General features: G+C 45.8%; 1 protein-coding gene across 6 annotated transcripts in view; it reads left to right on the forward strand.

Moving 5' to 3' along the window:
* The first annotated feature begins 815 nt into the window (after positions 1–815).
* LOC130363176 (oocyte zinc finger protein XlCOF7.1-like) overlaps positions 816–20,831 on the forward strand; it is a 30,766-nt gene continuing 10,750 nt past the window's right edge. The window contains exons 1-5 of one of the 6 annotated variants that reach the window (XM_056568613.1): positions 816–961; positions 15,989–16,136; positions 16,297–16,467; positions 16,547–16,676; positions 16,768–16,865. In XM_056568613.1, the coding sequence (XP_056424588.1) occupies positions 16,029–16,136; positions 16,297–16,467; positions 16,547–16,676; positions 16,768–16,865 (507 nt within the window). In that variant the 5' untranslated portion in view covers positions 816–961; positions 15,989–16,028. Of the gene's footprint in view, positions 963–8,570; positions 8,593–9,348; positions 9,479–15,980; positions 16,137–16,296; positions 16,468–16,546; positions 16,677–16,767; positions 16,866–20,831 lie in introns of those variants that run through there. The other 5 variants (XM_056568614.1, XM_056568616.1, XM_056568615.1 and 2 more) reach the window with 5 other exon arrangements.

Consider the following 20,831-nt stretch of genomic DNA (forward strand, 5'->3'; position numbering starts at 1 on the left):
TGGTCACAGCTCCAATTTATTAATAGTAATAAACAGCACTATAGCGTGCAACTCTAACTCAACACTGCATAGCAGTAACCATATAACAAAAAACGGTGATATTGACCTGTTCCACAGCCGCAGAGGAGTGCCAACCGTCGGATCCCCCGACGGGCATGACTGCCCACGGCATCTTCCATCTTCTAAGGTCATACCATTCCATGCCAGCTGTGACTAAAAGGAAGACAAACAGAACAATAAAAACACAATACAGAAATAAGCACAAGAAGCAGAAAACAATCGTAAACACCACGGGAGCAGACAAGCCTTCAGTACGGCCTCTGAAACGTAAATCACCTTTTTTTTTTAATTTTTTTTTTACGTTTCATAAAATGTTCCTATTTTTATTTATTTATTTATTTTTTTTTGCTTATTTATTTATTTATTTTTTTAAAAGGGTGAACAAGCAAGCCCACGCGCCGAACAACCGGAGCGCGGGCCTAAATAGACATAAATACAAGAAAACATTACAAATCATAACAAACCAAAAGGGGCGGGAGGGCAGGACGTCTCTCGATGCTGGTGAGGTAAGAGGAGGGGAGGAAGCAGGAGAGTCTCCTATATCCCCTATGGGCGTAACTATCCTCCCCTAGTTCTCACCCCGACCTGTGGGAGGGCCCAACCTTGTTCGGCACATGTTAACCCCCCAGTGTCCATACAGTCAGTGGGACCTATTCCTATTACCGGACAGGTCCCATACATGAATGTAGAGTAGGAGGAGCTACACCTCATGGAGATGATGTCACTGGAAGGGGCGGAGCATCACTGGATTACAGGACAATGGAAATCTTACAGGGCTAAAGGACCATTGATGATGTCATGGTCATGTGATCAGTCACATGTTTGGGAGGAGTCATGATTCCGGGTGTTCTGGAGAATATTCTTGTGATACTGGATTATATGAACATCTCCTAATAATCAGGTAATAATCTATATACACAGCTCTGCACTATATACTGTATACACACAGCTCTGCACTATATACTGTATACACACAGCTCTGCACTATATACTGTATACACACAGCTCTGCACTATATACTGTATACACACACAGCTCTGCACTATATACTGTATACACACAGCTCTGTACTATATACTGTATACACAGCTCTGTACTATATACTGTATACACACAGCTCTGTACTATATACTGTATACACACAGCTCTGCACTATATACTGTATACACACAGCTCTGCACTATATACTGTATACACACAGCTCTGTACTATATCCTGTATACACAGCTCTGTACTATATACTGTATACACACAGCTCTGCACTATATACTGTATACACAGCTCTGTACTATATACTGTATACACACAGCTCTGTACTATATACTGTATACACACAGCTCTGCACTATATACTGTATACACACAGCTCTGCACTATATACTGTATACACACAGCTCTGCACTATATACTGTATACACACAGCTCTGTACTATATACTGTATACACACAGCTCTGTACTATATACTGTATACACACAGCTCTGCACTATATACTGTATACACACAGCTCTGTACTATATACTGTATACACACAGCTCTGCACTATATACTGTATACACACAGCTCTGTACTATATACTGTATACACACAGCTCTGCACTATATACTGTATACACAGCTCTGTACTATATACTGTATACACACAGCTCTGTACTATATACTGTATACACACAGCTCTGCACTATATACTGTATACACACGGCTCTGCACTATATACTGTATACACACAGCTCTGCACTATATACTGTATATACATGGCTCTGCACTATATACTGTACACACACAGCTCTGTACTATATACTGTATACACACAGCTCTGCACTATATACTGTATACACACAGCTCTGTACTATATACTGTATACACACAGCTCTGTACTATATACTGTATACACACAGCTCTGTACTATATACTGTATACACACAGCTCTGTACTATATACTGTATACACACAGCTCTGTACTATATACTGTATATACACAGCTCTGTACTATATACTGTATATACACACAGCTCTGTACTATATACTGTATACACACAGCTCTGCACTATATACTGTATACACACAGCTCTGTACTATATACTGTATACACAGCTCTGCATTATATACTGTATACACACAGCTCTGTACTATATACTGTATACACACAGCTCTGCACTATATACTGTATACACAGCTCAGCACTATATACTGTATACACACAGCTCTGCACTATATACTGTATACACAGCTCTGTACTATATACTGTATATACACACAGCTCTGTACTATATACTGTATACACACAGCTCTGTACTATATACTGTATACACACAGCTCTGTACTATATACTGTATATACACAGCTCTGTACTATATACTGTATACACACAGCTGTGCACTATATACTGTATACACACAGCTCTGCACTATATACTGTATACACAGCTCTGTACTATATACTGTATACACACAGCTGTGCACTATATACTGTATACACACAGCTCTACACTATATACTGTATACACAGCTCTGTACTATATACTGTATACACACAGCTCTGCACTATATACTGTATACACACAGCTCTGCACTATATACTGTATACACACAGCTCTGCACTATATACTGTATACACACAGCTCTGTACTATATACTGTATACACACAGCTCTGTACTATATACTGTATACACACAGCTCTGTACTATATACTGTATACACACACCTCTGCACCATATACTGTATACACACAGCTCTGTACTATATACTGTATACACACAGCTCTGTACTATATACTGTATACACACAGCTCTGCACTATATACTGTATACACACAGCTCTGCACTATATACTGTATACACACAGCTCTGCACTATATACTGTATACACACAGCTCTGCACTATATACTGTATACACACGGCTCTGTACTATATACTGTATACACACAGCTCTGCACTATATACTGTATACACACAGCTCTGTACTATATACTGTATACACACAGCTCTGCACTATATACTGTATACACACAGCTCTGCACTATATACTGTATACACACAGCTCTGTACTATATACTGTATACACACAGCTCTGCACTATATACTGTATACACACAGCTCTGTACTATATACTGTATACACACAGCTCTGCACTATATACTGTATACACACAGCTCTGCACTATATACTGTATACACACAGCTCTGCACTATATACTGTATACACACGGCTCTGCACTATATACTGTATACACACGGCTCTGCACTATATACTGTATACACACGGCTCTGCACTATATACTGTATACACACGGCTCTGCACTATATACTGTATACACACGGCTCTGCACTATATACTGTATACACACAGCTCTGTACTATATACTGTATACACACAGCTCTGCACTATATACTGTATACACAGCTCTGTACTATATACAGTATACACACAGCTCTGCACTATATACTGTATATACACAGCTCTGCACTATATACTGTATACACACAGCTCTGTACTATATACTGTATACACACAGCTCTGCACTATATACTGTATACACACAGCTCTGCACTATATACTGTATACACAGCTCTGCACTATATACTGTATATACACAGCTCTGCACTATATACTGTATACACACAGCTCTGTACTATATACTGTATACACAGCTCTGCACTATATACTGTATATACACAGCTCTGCACTATGTACTGTATACACACAGCTCTGCACTATATCCTGTAGACACACAGCTCTGTACTATATACTGTATACACACAGCTCTGCACTATATACTGTATACACACAGCTCTGCACTATATACTGTATACACACAGCTCTGTACTATATACTGTATACACACAGCTCTGCACTATATACTGTATACACACAGCTCTGCACTATATACTGTATACACACAGCTCTGTACTATATACTGTATACACACAGCTCTGTACTATATACTGTATACACAGCTCTGTACTATATACTGTATACACACAGCTCTGTACTATATACTGTATACACACAGCTCTGTACTATATACTGTATACACACAGCTCTGTACTATATACACACAGCTCTGTACTATATACTGTATACACACAGCTCTGTACTATATACTGTATACACACAGCTCTGTACTATATACACACAGCTCTGTACTATATACTGTATACACACAGCTCTGTACTATATACTGTATACACACAGCTCTGTACTATATACACACAGCTCTGTACTATATACTGTATACACACAGCTCTGTACTATATACTGTATACACACAGCTCTGTACTATATACACACAGCTCTGTACTATATACTGTATACACAGCTCTGCACTATATACTGTATACACACAGCTCTGCACTATATACTGTATACACACAGCTCTGCACTATATACTGTATACACATGGCTCTGCACTATATACTGTATACACATGGCTCTGCACTATATACTGTATACACACAGCTCTGCACTATATACTGTATACACACAGCTCTGTACTATATACTGTATACACACAGCTCTGCACTATATACTGTATACACACAGCTCTGCACTATATACTGTATACACATGGCTCTGCACTATATACTGTATACACACAGCTCTGCACTATATACTGTATACACACAGCTCTGCACTATATACTGTATACACACAGCTCTGTACTATATACTGTATACACACAGCTCTGCACTATATACTGTATACACACAGCTCTGTACTATATACTGTATACACACAGCTCTGTACTATATACTGTATACACACAGCTCTGCACTATATACTGTATACACACAGCTCTGTACTATATACTGTATACACACAGCTCTGCAGTATATACTGTATACACACAGCTCTGTACTATATACTGTATACACACAGCTCTGTACTATATACTGTATACACACAGCTCTGTACTATATACTGTCTACACACAGCTCTGTACTATATACTGTCTACACACAGCTCTGCACTATATACTGTATACACACAGCTCTGCACTATATACTGTATACACACGGCTCTGCACTATATACTGTATACACACGGCTCTGCACTATATACTGTATACACACGGCTCTGCACTATATACTGTATATACACGGCTCTGTACTATATACTGTATACACACGGCTCTGTACTATATACTGTATACACACGGCTCTGCACTATATACTGTATACACACGGCTCTGCACTATATACTGTATACACACAGCTCTGCACTATATACTGTATACACACGGCTCTGTACTATATACTGTATACACACGGCTCTGCACTATATACTGTATACACACGGCTCTGCACTATATACTGTATACACACGGCTCTGCACTATATACTGTATACACACAGCTCTGTACTATATACTGTATACACACAGCTCTGTACTATATACTGTATACACACAGCTCTGTACTATATACTGTATACACACAGCTCTGCACTATATACTGTATACACACAGCTCTGCACTATATACTGTATACACACAGCTCTGCACTATATACTGTATACACACAGCTCTGTACTATATACTGTATACACACAGCTCTGTACTATATACTGTATACACACAGCTCTGTACTATATACTGTATACACACAGCTCTGTACTATATACTGTATACAAACAGCTCTGTACTATATATTGTATACACAGCTTTGTACTATATACTGTATACACACAGCTCTGTACTATATACTGTATACACACAGCTCTGCACTATATACTGTATACACACAGCTCTGTACTATATACTGTATACACACAGCTCTGTACTATATACACACAGCTCTGTACTATATACACACAGCTCTGTACTATATACTGTATACACAGCTCTGCACTATATACTGTATACACACAGCTCTGTACTATATACTGTATACACACAGCTCTGCACTATATACTGTATACACAGCTCTGCACTATATACTGTATACACACAGCTCTGTACTATATACTGTACACACACAGCTCTGTACTATATACTGTATACACACAGCTCTGCACTATATACTGTACACACACAGCTCTGCACTATATACTGTATACACACAGCTCTGTACTATATACTGTATACACACAGCTCTGCACTATATACTGTATACACACAGCTCTGTACTATATACTGTATACACACAGCTCTGTACTATATACTGTATACACAGCTCTGTACTATATACAGTATACACACAGCTCTGCACTATATACTGTATACACACAGCTCTGTACTATATACTGTATACACAGCTCTGTAATATATACTGTATACACACAGCTCTGCACTATATACTGTATACACACAGCTCTGTACTGTATACACACAGCTCTGCACTATATACTGTATACACACAGCTCTGTACTGTATACACACAGCTCTGCACTATATACTGTATACACACAGCTCTACTATATACTGTATACACACAGCTCTGTACTATATACTGTATACACACAGCTCTGTACTATATACTGTATACACACAGCTCTGTACTATATACTGTATACACACAGCTCTGTACTATATACTGTATACACACAGCTCTGCACTATATACTGTATACACAGCTCTGTACTATATACTGTATACACACAGCTCTGCACTATATACTGTATACACACAGCTCTGTACTATATACTGTATACACAGCTCTGTACTATATACTGTATACACACAGCTCTGTACTATATACTGTATACACAGCTCTGTACTATATACTGTATACACACAGCTCTGCACTATATACTGTATACACACAGCTCTGTACTATATACTGTATACACAGCTCTGTACTATATACTGTATACACACAGCTCTGTACTATATACTGTATACACAGCTCTGTACTATATACTGTATACACAGCTCTGTACTATATACTGTATACACACAGCTCTGTACTATATACTGTATACACAGCTCTGTACTATATACTGTATACACACAGCTCTGCACTATATACTGTATACACACAGCTCTGTACTATATACTGTATACACACAGCTCTGTACTATATACAGTGGGGATGAAAAGTTTGGGCACCCAGGTAAACATTTGTATTAATGTGCATATAGAAGCCAAGGAAAGATGGAAAAATCTCCAAAAGGCATCAAATTACAGATTAGACATTCTTATAATATGTCACCAAAAGTTACATTTTATTTCCATCATTTACACTTTCAAAATAACAGAAAATCGCAAACTTTTCAACCAAATTAGTACGTTCAAAATCCCCCTATTTTGAAGACCTATAACTTTTTCATTTTTTCGTATAAGCGGTGGTATGAGGGCTCATTTTTTGCGCCGTGATCTGTACTTTTTATTGATACCATATTTGCTTATATAAAACTTTTAATCCATTTTTTATTTTATTTTTTTGGAATAAAATGTTATAAAAAAGCAGCTATTTTGGACTATTTTTTTTTTACGTTCATGACTTTCACCGTACGGTATCATTAACATTTTATTTTAATAGTTCAGATATATTCACGCACGCGTGAAATAGGGAAAATTGGACAATTTACGTTTTATTTGGGGGAGGGGGTTTTCACTTTTTTTTTTTACTTTTTTTTTTTACTTTTATTTTTACACTATAGTAGTCCACGTAGGGGACTATTTATAACAAGCAATCGATGGCTAATACTGTTCAGTGCTATGTATAGGACATAGCACTGATCAGTGTTATCGGTCATCTTCTGCTTTGGTCTGCGGGAAGGCAGATCAGAGCAGAAGACGCCGGGAACGCAGCAGAGGCAGGTGAGGGGACCTCCGTCTGCCATGCTGGATGATCGGATCACCGCGGATGACCGCAATGCTGCAGAAGCCGTGATCTGTATTGATCACAGGGTCTGAGGGGTTAATGGCGGACATCTGCGGCATCGCGGGTGTCCACCATTATGGGCGTGTCCCTGGCTGCGATCAACAGCCGGGACCTGCCGCGCATGATCCGGGCATTGCTCCGATGCTTGCGGTTATGCTTAGGACGTAAATGTACGTCCTGGTGCGTTAAAGGGGTTCTCCACTGCTTTAACCTTCTTGGGGCAGTTAGGTAGTACTGTGGCTATATATTTTTAACCCTTTGTATGCTGCTGGTAACGCTACTGTAGTTGGGTTATTTTTTACCTTATTTTAAAACCCGGAAGCTGGTTACTTCATTAGTTTGCTGGCTTTTTTTGACCACTGTTTTTTTTCAGCCACCGCCATCTTTCCATCGCTACGTCACCCTGCAGGGTGTTGTGTTGGAGGCCGGCCTGCCCCACGCTCCGTACGTGCCCGCCTCCCGCGCTGATGAATATTCCACAGTCATTATCGCGGACCTCCTTCCTTGCAGCTTCTTATAAGCTGATTGCTGATTGGGCTGCTCGCGGCGAATCGGCTCTGTTGTTGGGCGCATGCGCAGTTTGTCCTCGGTCGGGAGGGTAATCTGCGCATGCGCCCAACAACGGAGCCGATTCGCCGCGAGCAGCCCAATCAGCAATCAGCTTATAAGAAGCTGCAAGGAAGGAGGTCCGCGATAATGACCAAGTGCAGGTAACAGCTATTTCACCCCGATTAACAGCGCTTCATCAGACCGCGCCTTTGCTCTTCCGTCCAGGTGGTTAAATACACCTACCTGTGAGACGTCAGAGCAAGTAGGTGTTTATACATGACAAATTAAAAACATGTGAAAGTACAAATGTACAAAAATAAACCAATACACAGATAAAAACACAGGTGGTGGACCTGACAACGACCAATAGTTCTAACATATAAGTAGTTTGCAAAAGAATAATTCTCTTTTTTTCATGTGAAAGATAATGAAGACTGTAAGGAGGATCAAAGTACAAAAAAACACTATAGAAACAAGGGTGGGGGGGGGGTGGGGGGGTACTAAATAAACGCGCTCAGATCACGACGATCATCGAGTCCTATGTTCCCCTGTGCATTAGTTCTCAGTATCCATTTAGCTCCGTGTTGAAGCAAAACTTTTCATCTATCGGCATTACCCGTAGTGTGAACACGTTCTAAACCACAGAAGGTGAGCACAACGGCTGTCTGGCCATGCTGGGAGTTGTAGTTTTGTAACATCTGGAGGTCCGCAGGTTGGAGACCACTGCCCTAGGACCTGATTATTCACCATTGATTCCTCTATAACCCCGAGATTCACCATCATTGTGACCCCCTCAGGCATGGCTTCTGGTTCCATATGGTTTCGGATTAACTCGTACCTGTGGTTCGGTAACAATTGGGGAGACTTATCAAAACCTGTGCAGAGGAAAAGTTGCCCAGTTGCCCATAGCAACCAATCAGATCGCTTCTTTCATTTTCCATAGGCCTTTTCAAAAATGATTGGTTGCTATGGGCAACTTAGTATTTTTTCCTCAGGTTTTGATAAATCTCCCCCAATGTCCTGTTTGATCACTGACGTACGTCCAGGTAATCCTGAGGAGACTTCAGTATTTCTTCGGACACGCTCTGTTGTCTCTGGTTTTTTGGACCCTGTATAAATTCTCTGATATACGCACTTCTAGAATATTCTTACAAGAAATTCTCTCCTTTGAGGGCCGGTTCACACTACGTTTGTAGTGTACAGGTGCCGGATCCGGTTGGGGGGAGTGAAAACCGTCCGCTCCCGTATCCCAGCCGGACCCGGCTTGTATGTAATGCATTTCAATGAGCCGACTAGAGTTAAACGCTGATTCCAGACGGCTAATTTTTGCCCCTAATACGGTTCTCTAACCAGACCTAAAACCACGGTATACCACGGTTTTAGGACCGGTCAGAAAACCGGGGCAAAAATGACCCGACCGGAATCAGCGTTGGACCTTGGGTATATGCTGTTGTTGCCAGGAGACTTGACACTATGGAAACCAAAAAAGTCGGCTCCTCCCAGCAGGATATACCCGCCTACAGAGCCTGAGGTAATCAGTTTTAGCTTAGTGTCTGCAGGAGATGGACGCTGATCTGGGGTTTCCCAGACCTGGTCAAGCATTTTTTATTTTACAGATTAAGGACGTTTAGTTTCTTATCTCCCTTTTATTTATTTTCCTGTTTTCAGGTGGGGACTCCAGAACATAGCGTTCACTGTTTCCCCATTTGCGATTGAGGGGGCACAGGCATCATGGATGTACTGTCAACCCCCTCTCGCCAACGGTCAGCATCTGGGGTTGTACCTCATGGGTCCGGGCCCCCCACTATTCCCTGCTTGTCTCGCTGTTACAGCCCGGCATGATGCAGGCGACTAAAAAGCTGACTGAAGACTTCATTAGGTAAGTTCTTCTGAATGAGGTGAGTATTTTTCCCCTTTCTTTCAGGTTGGAGTCTCTATTCTCAGGTCCTCTCAACCTCTGGAGACCCCTCCTTGGAGCCCACTCCTCTTATTCAGAAGTTACTCAGCTCTTCTATGGGACGCCTGCCCTATGTACTGTAGGTGGGGAGGGGGCTTCCCTTTTTATTAGGACTGTGCAGTTGTGTGGGACTGTTTCACTTTATTACCGGCGCTGCCTGTGTGCAGACGCTGGTATTTGCCTTTACATTGCGGGCCCTCCTCTCCTCCCGGCGCTGCCTCTGCCGTCGCCAGCCCTTATACTGTAGCGCCGCGCGGTCTGGCGATTTCTGTGTACAGGCGCCGGCATCACTCAGAGAGCGCAGGCATACCTCTCTTCTACCGGCACTGCCCTGCACATGCTCCCCGGAGTGCAGGCTTCATTACTTGCGCCGTGCTCCACAGCCTCCTTCACGGCTAGCGCCGGCCCTCCTGCTCTATTCACATCATATTAGGCAACCGGAGCACAGTGCTTTGCGCTGCCGTTTTTTTTTTTTACACTGGGGCACCTTAATGGCCGCGGGCTACTTCACCATTTAGGCTCCACCCATGTGCGGCAGGCGGGATCCCTCCTCCTATCATGAGCAGGTGCACGAAAATACAGTTATTTTCGGCCAATCAGCGCTCTGTGAGCGTGGCAGCCTGCCCTTGCACCAATGGGCAGCATTCTAGCCCTAAATCCGGCCCCCGGCTTTTCATTGGTCCTGACCTCGTTCTCTCCTGTCTTCTCAGCTGCAGAAGTTCTCCTCAGCTGCTGCTTTTTGCCGGGGACACAGACTCGGGTGAGATTGTTTCATCTCTTTTTTTTCCTGCTATGTCCGTGCCCAGAACTGTCCCTCCCTCTAGGTAGGTACCTGGAACCCTGGTCACCTATTATACTTGCAAGGGCTGTAATGCTAAAATGTCTTGTTCTGCTGAACCCACTTGTTCCGCCTGCACCTCCCGACCCCCTGGTAATTCCACCCCAGATGCTCCCCCAAACACTGTGGACTCTGCCATCCCTCCAGTTTGGGTATGCTCCCTCTATTTCCGACTTGGCACAAGTTTCCCACTCTGTGATGACTGCCTTGGAGAGGTCCTTCTTATGCTGACCCTCCAGAGAGACTCGCTCTCACGCTCCCTGTGCAAAACGCTCTCACAAGCATAATAGGAATGTTTTCTCTGACTCATCTCCAGAGTCTTCTAGCAGACATAGACGCTCCCATCACAGGTATCGCCCCTCTGCTCCAGCTTTCCGTAATCGTCCCTCTGGCTCGCCACTCTGGCTCTCCAGATCCGCGTACCAGGTCAGTGTCTCCCTCTTCCATAGCTGCCTCCACTCTTTCACACTTCCCCGGAGAAATTGTAGAGGAGGTCTCTGACTCTGATTCAGAGGACCGGCCAGATTCGTCTGACACGGTGGACACATTGGTTCCGGCTATAAGGACACCTTCCATTTAGAGGACCCAGGAACTTCGGACGTAGCTCCAGAAGTTTCCTTTCACCGTGCCCGACCGGCACCCAAGGTTTTCAGCTGTCAGGCTGAATTTGAAGCCTTGCTGGAGTCCGCCTGGATGCATCCGGACAAGAAGTTTCAAGAGGCAAAGAAGGTTCAGGCACAGTATCCCTTCTTCAAGGATCTCATTGCTTGGTGGCCCTCCCCTCCGATTGTGGACCCAACGGTCTACCGCCTATCTAAGGCGACTACCTTGCCTTTGGCTGACGCAGCTTCCTTTAAGGATCCTTTAAGGTGGAGACTTTGGCAAAATTTGCCTTTGAAGCAGCAGGTTCTTCACTCCTTCCTGCGTTTTGTTTCTGCCTGGGTGTCAAAAGCCCTTTCGGTCTGGGCCTCCCAACTCCACCAGGGAATTCTTTCTGGACCCCCCTCGGAGGAATTGGCTGACTTAGCTCTCCAAGTCTCAAGGGCTGGAAACTTTTTGTGCTCTGCTTCCATGTAGTCGGCCCGCTGTGCTGCCTTTGCCACAGGCAACCTAGTGGCCCTCCGTCACTCCATGTGACTCAAAGCCTGGGATGCGGACGCCGCCTCCAAGAAGTCTCTGACTGAACTTCCCTTTACCAGGTCTCGGCTCTTTGGTAAGCGCCTGGATGAAATTATATCGGATGCGACCGGGGATAAGAGTTCCTTATTACCTCGGAATAAGGCTCGCAGTACTTTTTCCTTTCCCGAGCCCCCCGGTCCCCCTCTCTGGCAAAGGTTTTTCAGGGCGCACTGCAGTCCTTCCTCATCCAGGGAGTCATTGTTCCAGTTCCTACCAGGGAACTTTTTCAAGGTTTTTATTCCAAACTCTTCGTGGTCCCCAAGAAAGGGGGTTCTGTACGCCCAATCTTTGATCTGAAGCACCTCAACCAGCATCTTCTTCGCCATTTCCACATGGAGTCTCTCCATTCGGTCATGGCAACCATTGATCACGGTGGTCCCTTCTGTGATGGTTTTGCTCTCCCCCTACTTCTTCAGGGGCGCTCCTTCCTACCCCTCCACTGGCAGGTCATTACGATGGATGCCAGCCTTTCAGGTTGGGGGGTGTTTTCCGGGATCAGACAGTCCAGGGCCTTTGGTCCCCCCCCAAGAAGCCCTTCTTTCAATCAACGTATTGGAGCTGAGGGCAATCTATCTCTGCCTGTTACATTGGAAGATCCTTCTTCAGGGCTGCCCGGTTCGTGTCCAGTCGGACATCTCCACTGCTGTGGCCTACATCAATCGCCACTCGCAGCTCTGCGGCGATGGCCAAAGTATCCAAAATTCTTTTATGGGCAGAACTCACAGTTCCAGCCATCTCGGCGATTCACATCCCGGAAGTAAACAACTGGGAAGCGGACTTTCTTAGCCGGTCCTCAGCCGACCCCGGTGAGTGGTACCTTCATCCGGAGGTGTTTGAGGAGATCTGCAACCTCTGGGGCATTCCAGATGTGGACCTCTCTGCGTCCCGCCACAACCAGAAGGTTCCCCTCTTTGTGACGAAGTCCCGGGACCCCCGGGCTCTAGCCGTGGATGCTCTGGTGATTCCTTGGTCGGGCTTCCCCCTACCCTATCTATTCCCTCAAATCAGAAGGCGTTCCCGCCATTCTCATGGCCCCAGACTGACCTTGGAGGGCGTGGTACGCCGACGTGATCTGTCTTCTGGATGACGTACCCCTGTGCCTTCCGCTTCATCCAGACCTTCTCTCTCAGGGTCCCCTGTGCCACCCCAATTTACCGTTGCTGCATTTGACGGTGTGGCGGTTGAGACCGCGGTTCTAAGGGCCCAAGGTTTCTCAACCCAGGGGATTCGCACCATGCTCAGGGTGCGCAAGCCCTCTTCCGTGAAGATTTACCACCGTGTCTGGCGGTCTTATTTTCGTTGGTGTGAATCTCAGACTTTTTCTCCAGTTGTGTCTTCCCTCCCCCGACTCCTTTCCTTTTTGCAGTCGGGGCTGGAACAACGATTAGCTCTCAGCTCCCTGAATGATCAAGTTTCGTCCCTTTGCATTCTCTTCCAACGCCCTCTTGCGTCCAATTCTCATGTTCGGACTTTTCTTCAAGGAGTGGCCCACGCAGCCCCTCCTTACAGGTCCCCTACACCTCCTTGGGATCTGAATATGGTCCTTGGTGCTCTGCAGGGTGCTCCCTTTGAACCCCTCAGGGAGGTTTCCCTTTGTCTCCTTTCCTGGAAGGTTCCTTATTGCAATTACCTCTATTAGACGGGTTTCAGAGCTGGCGGCTCTATCCTACTGCTCTCCCTTCCTGATCATCCACCAGGACAAGGTTGTTTTTCGTCCGGTTCCATCTTTTTTATCTAAGGTGGTTTCCGCTTTCCACCTCAATGAGGACATCATCCTCCCGTCTTTTTGCCCCGCTTCAGCTCATCCCAAGGAGCGTTTGCTCCATAAACTGGATGTGGTGCAGGCTGTACGAACCTACCTCTCTATCACTTCTTCATTTCGTCAGTGTGACTCCTTTTATGCTCTTACGGACAGTCACCGTAAAGGGACAACCTGCTTCGAAGGACACCATTTCGCGGTGGATCAGGTCTGCCATTTCTGAAGCTTACCGTTGTAAAGGGAAGACCCCTCCCTTCAAGGTTTAAGCTCATTCCACGCATTCTGTCGGAGCTTCCTGGGCTCTCCGTAACAGGGCTTCGGCCTCACAAGTCTGTAAGGCGGCTACCTGGTCGTCCTTGCACACTTTTATAAAATTCTACCAGGTTCATACCTTTGCATCCACTGATGCTAGTCTGGGCTGTAAGGTTTTGCAGGTGACGGTGGTCCAGCCTGCCCCCTGACTTGTTTCTGTGCACACCCTAGGGACATCTTTGGTACGTCCCAAGGTCTGTGTCCCACAGTGGAGCCGATAGAGAAAAAGGGATTTTTTGTTCTTACCGTAAAATCCTTTTCTTGGAGGATCCATTGGAGGACACAGCTCCCACCCTTTCTTTTGGTGTTCCTGGTTTGGTTACCTGTCTGAGGGTGCGTTCAGTTATTTTTTGTTCTGTGGTTACCTTGAACTGGTCTTGATTTTCTGCCTTTCGGTCGTCTCCTACTGCTCTGGGACTAAACTGATTACCTCAGGCTCTGTAGGCGGGTATATCTTGCTGGGAGGAGCCAACTTTTTTTGTTTCCATAGTGTCAAGTCTACTAGCAACAACAGCATATACCCAAGGTCTCTGTCCCCCAAAGGTCTGTGTCTTCCAATGGATCCTCCGAGAAAAGGATTTTACGGTAAGAACAAAAAATCCCTTTTTCCACAGAACATTCCCTAAATTAGTTTCCATTTTAATCAAACGCTGACTCTGGTCGGCTCATTTTTGCCTCGTATACGGTTTTCCCACCGGACCTAAAACCGTGGTCTACCAAGGTTTTTGGTCCGGTTAGAGTACCGTATTCGGGGCAAAAATGAGGCGACTGAAGTCAGTGTTTAACTCCGGCTGTCTCATTGAAATGCATTACGGGCCGGCGTGTAGAGAGTTATTATTCCTGCACTTCATTCTATAGGTGTAATTGTGGTGGCCTAGTACGGGAGGTGTTACCCGTACTCCTGATGTCCTGTCAGGCAGCATCCTTCAGTGTCCCCAGGGCCACCTGCATTAGTTTACCCATTGTAAATATGTTGTACTGTATAAAATGTGTTATCACTTTTTATCACAGAGTTATACCATGTGATATGTCATGTGATTGTTACCCAGGACATACTAGTGATCAGGTGATCCCAGGAGTGACCTATGGGCTCCCTACTAGTCTCGCCCATAAAAGCCTGGGAGGAGCTACTACGGTTTTAGGTCCGGTCACAAAACCGGATACGGGGCAGAAATGAGCCGACCGGAGTCACTGTTTGACTCCGGTCGGCTCAATAAAGTCAATGGATTTTGGCGCCGGTCCAGCTGGGGTACGGGAGCGCCCGGTTTTCCCCTCCTGCTCCCCCCCAGCCGGATCCGGCAGCTGAAGGCTGCAACCATTATGTGAATGCAGCTTAAGACTAGTCTGCACACTGCAATATGTATCCTGTGTAATACTGTGTATACTGTATAATGTACTTTACTCTATAAAAGATCATTCGCCTCCTGCTTCATAAGACATTTTACTTCATCTTTTTTTCCAAACTTGTTATATATATTTTTTTTTCACTCAGTCCTTATTGTTTTCCCTCAGGTCCAGGACTCTCAGAGCTGAAGTTTTCCTATGAAGTACAATGGTCCTTATCACCAATGACCGACCAAGGAGGGACGATGCCAGAAACCACATGTCTGGGAGGATATTAGACCTCACCCTGGAGATAATCTACTGGATAACTGGAGAGGTGAGAGGTCACATGACGTCTTATCTCTATAATAAAACAGGGAAATGTCTGGAGAGGTGAGAGGTCACATGACGTCTTATCTCTATAATAAAACAGGGAAATGTCTGGAGAGGTGTCGGATTCTTAGTGTCTGTAGTGATCAGTGTCTCCCCATACACAGGATTACACAGTAGTGAAGAAGTCGTCTGGTGAGTGTGTGACCCCCCGTGTGTCAGGAGGGCGGGGCAGGAGCCAGAGCCCCGCCCCCGAGGAGCCTCCACCTCATTCACTGATACATGAGCAGAAGATCCTAGAACTTACCTCCAGGATCACTGAGCTGCTGACTGGAGAGGTGAGCGCTGCTGGGAATGCTGGGACATTATACAATAAGGGAGGTGTCTGGAGGATGACGGGATCATTGTGTGTGTCAGGTTCCAATAAGGTGTCAGGATGTCGCTGTCTATTTCTCCATGGAGGAGTGGGAGTATTTGGAAGGACACAAGGATCTGTACGCAGACATAGTCATGATGGAGGATCAGCAGCCCCTCACATCACCACTGGGTAAGAGGAGACCTTCCCTGATTGGAGAGAAGAGATCATGTGATCATCACATATAGACAATGGATTAAGTCACTGTCTTTATTTCCTATAGATGGATCCAGTCAGAGAAATCCCCCAGAGAGATGTCCCCGTCCTCTATATTCCCAGGATTGTAAAGAGGAAGAGCAGAATGTCCCTGTGGATCATCAGGTAGATGAAGCGGAGATTTCTGTAAATCCTCTATAGATTGATGTCATGGAGCTTTCTCCTAATCTTCTCCAGCAGTGGAGTATACAGTATACGCTCTATATCCTCTTCTCCAGCAGTGGGGTATACAGTATACACTCTATATCCTCTTCTCCAGCAGTGGGGTATACAGTATACACTCTATATCCTCTTCTCCAGCAGTGGAGTATACAGTATACACTCTATATCCTCTTCTCCAGCAGTGGAGTATACAGTATACGCTCTATATCCTCTTCTCCAGCAGTGGAGTATACAGTATACAATCTATATCCTCTTCTCCAGCAGTGGAGTATACAGTATACACTCTATATCCTCTTCTCCAGCAGTGGAGTATACAGTATACGCGCTATATCCTCTTCTCCAGCAGTGGAGTATACAGTATACAATCTATATCCTCTTCTCCAGCAGTGGAGTATACAGTATACGCTCTATATCCTCTTCTCCAGCAGTGGAGTATACAGTATACGCTCTATATCCTCTTCTCCAGCAGTGGAGTATACAGTATACACTCTATATATCCTCTTCTCCAGCAGTGGAGTATACAGTATACACTCTATATATCCTCTTCTGCAGCAGTGGAGTATACAGTATACACTCTATATATCCTCTTTTCCAGCAGTGGAGTATACAGTATACAATCTATATCTTCTTCTCCAGCAGTGGAGTATACAGTATACGCTCTATATCCTCTTCTCCAGCAGTGGAGTATACAGTATACACTCTATATCCTCTTCTCCAGCAGTGGAGTATACGGTATACAGTCTATATCCTCTTCTCCAGCAGTGGAGTATACAGTATACGCTCTATATCCTCTTCTCCAGCAGTGGAGTATACAGTATACATTGTATATCCTCTTCTCCAGCAGTGGAGTATACAGTATACCCTCTATATCCTCTTCTCCAGCAGTGGAGTATACAGTATACCCTCTATATCCTCTTCTCCAGCAGTGGAGTATACAGTATACGCTCTATATCCTCTTCTCCAGCAGTGGAGTATACAGTATACGCTCTATATCCTCTTCTCCAGCAGTGGAGTATACAGTATACGCTCTATATCCTCTTCTCCAGCAGTGGAGTATACAGTATACGCTCTAGATCCTCTTCTCCAGCAGTGGAGTATACAGTATACGCTCTATATCCTCTTCTCCAGCAGTGGAGTATACAGTATACACTATATCCTCTTCTCCAGCAGTGGAGTATACAGTATATGCTCTATATCCTCTTCTCCAGCAGTGGAGTATACAGTATATGCTCTATATCCTCTTCTCCAGCAGTGGAGTATACAGTATACGCTCTATATCCTCTTCTCCAGCAGTGGAGTATACAGTATACGCTCTATATCCTCTTCTCCAGCAGTGGAGTATACAGTATACGCTCTATATCCTCTTCTCCAGCAGTGGAGTATACAGTATACGCTCTATATCCTCTTCTCCAGCAGTGGAGTATACAGTATACGCTCTATGGGGGGCATTTACTAAGGGGTTTAGTCATTTTTTTCTGACTATTTTTGGCGCAAAATTGTCGCAATTGCGCCTACCTTATAAATTGTGCGACTTTCCCTAGCAAGAGCTAGAAAGTCAAATTTTTTTTTCCCGCTTAATTTACGCAAGTTTTCAGTTTTGACTTGCAGTGGTCAGGAATTTATTAACTGAGACAGTCGCAGTTGCGCAATAAACTGTCGCAACGGCCGTAAAAATTGACTAAATTTACTCCAGCTCCAACATGGAGCAGGAAAAGCTACTGCCGCCCGGGCTCCGACATACTTTCTCCCCGCTACCCTCACTGCGCTACCGGGACACTACAGTGATTTATATCCCCCCCTCTCACCTGCCAGCGCCACACAACTCCCATCTGTCTGCTGTTGCAAGACTACAAGTCCCAGCATGGCCTTACAGTGAGGACACGCTGGGAGTTGTAGTCTTGGAGCAGCGGGAGCTGAGCGGCGCGGGCGGGAGACAAGGGGGGGGGGGGTAGCGGGGAGGCCGTATGAGGAGCCCGGGCGGGAGACAAGGGGGGTAGCGGGGAGACCGTATGAGGAGCCCGGGCGGGAGACAAGGGGGGTAGCGGGGAGACCGTATGAGGAGCCCGGGCGGCTGCACTGTAATGTCAGCCCGGGCTCCTGCCCTGAGAGCCATAGGCTTTGGCTGTCAGGGCATGCTGGGTGTTGTAGTTTTGCAACAGCTGGAGGGCCACAGTTTGCAGACCACTGGTGTGTGGTCTGTAAACTGTAGTCCTCCAGCTGTTGCAAAACTAAACAGCTGAAGGGGACCGGCGAAGAAGTTCACTTACCCTTCCGAGGCTCCAGCGACGATCGCTGACGGAGATCGTCGCGCCGCACTGTCGCGCGGCAGTGTCGTGCAGCGCTGGATCCTACGGAAGCCGGTAAGTTGCGCAAGCTTCCCAACCAGGGTGCCTCCAAATGTTGCAAGACTACAACTCCCAGCATGCCTGGACACCCTTTGGCTGTCCGGGCATGCTGGGAGTTGTAGTTTTGCAACAGCTGGAGGCACCCTTGCTGGGAAACACTGGCCTAAAACAGTGTTTCCCAACCAGGGTGCCTCCAGATGTTGCAAGACTACAACTCCCAGCATGCCTGGACAGCCATTGGCTGTCCGGGCATGCTGGGAGTTGTAGTTTTGCAACAGCTGGAGGCACCCTTGTTGGGAAACACTGGCCTAAAACAGTGTTTCCCAACCAGGGTGCCTCCAGATGTTGCAAGACTACAACTCCCAGCATGCCTGGACAGCCATTGGCTGTCCGGGCATGCTGGGAGTTGTAGTTTTGCAACAGCTGGAGGCACCCTTGTTGGGAAACACTGGCCTAAAACAGTGTTTCCCAACCAGGGTGCCTCCAGATGTTGCAAGACTACAACTCCCAGCATGCCTGGACAGCCATTGGCTGTCCAGGCATGCTGGGAGTTGTAGTTTTGCAACAGCTGGAGGGCCACAGTTTGCAGACGCCTGGTTTGTGGTCTGTAAACTGTAGTCCTCCAGCTGTTGCAAAACTAAACAGCTGAAGGGGACCGGCGAAGAGGTTCACTTACCCTTCCGAGGCTCCAGCGACGATCGCTGTCGGAGATCGTCGCGCGGCAGTGTCGTGCAGCGCTGGATCCTACGGAAGCCAGTAAGTTGCGCAGGCTTCCCAACCAGGGTGCCTCCAGTTGTTGCAAGACTACAACTCCCAGCATGCCTGGACAGCCTTTGACTGTCCAGGCATGCTGGGGCTTGTAGTTTTGCAACATCTGGAGGCACCCTGGTTGGGAAACACTGTTTTAGGCCAGTGTTTCCCAGCCAGGTTGCCTCCAGATGTTGCAAAACTACAACTCCCAGCATGCCTAGACAGCCTTTGACTGTCCAGGCATGCTGGGACTTGTAGTTTTGCAACATCTGGAGGCACCCTGGTTGGGAAACACTGTTTTAGGCCAGTGTTTCCCAGCCAGGTTGCCTCCAGATGTTGCAAAACTACAACTCCCAGCATGCCTAGACAGCCTTTGACTGTCCAGGCATGCTGGGACTTGTAGTTTTGCAACATCTGGAGGCACCTTGGTTGGGAAACACTGTTTTATTCCAGTGTTTCCCAGCCAGGTTGCCTCCAGATGTTGCAAAACTACAACTCCCAGCATGCCTAGACAGCCTTTGACTGTCCAGGCATGCTGGGACTTGTAGTTTTGCAACATCTGGAGGCACCCTGGTTGGGAAACACTGTTTTAGGCCAGTGTTTCCCAGCCAGGTTGCCTCCAGATGTTGCAAAACTACAACTCCCAGCATGCCTAGACAGCCTTTGACTGTCCAGGCATGCTGGGGCTTGTAGTTTTGCAACATCTGGAGGCACCCTGGTTGGGAAACACTGGCCTAAAACAGTGTTTCCCAACCAGGGTGCCTCCAGATGTTGCAAAACTACAAGTCCCAGGTTGGGAAACACTGTGCCCGTC

Source organism: Hyla sarda, chromosome 3 (genome assembly GCF_029499605.1).
Source record: "Hyla sarda isolate aHylSar1 chromosome 3, aHylSar1.hap1, whole genome shotgun sequence".
Lineage (NCBI taxonomy): Eukaryota > Metazoa > Chordata > Amphibia > Anura > Hylidae > Hyla > Hyla sarda.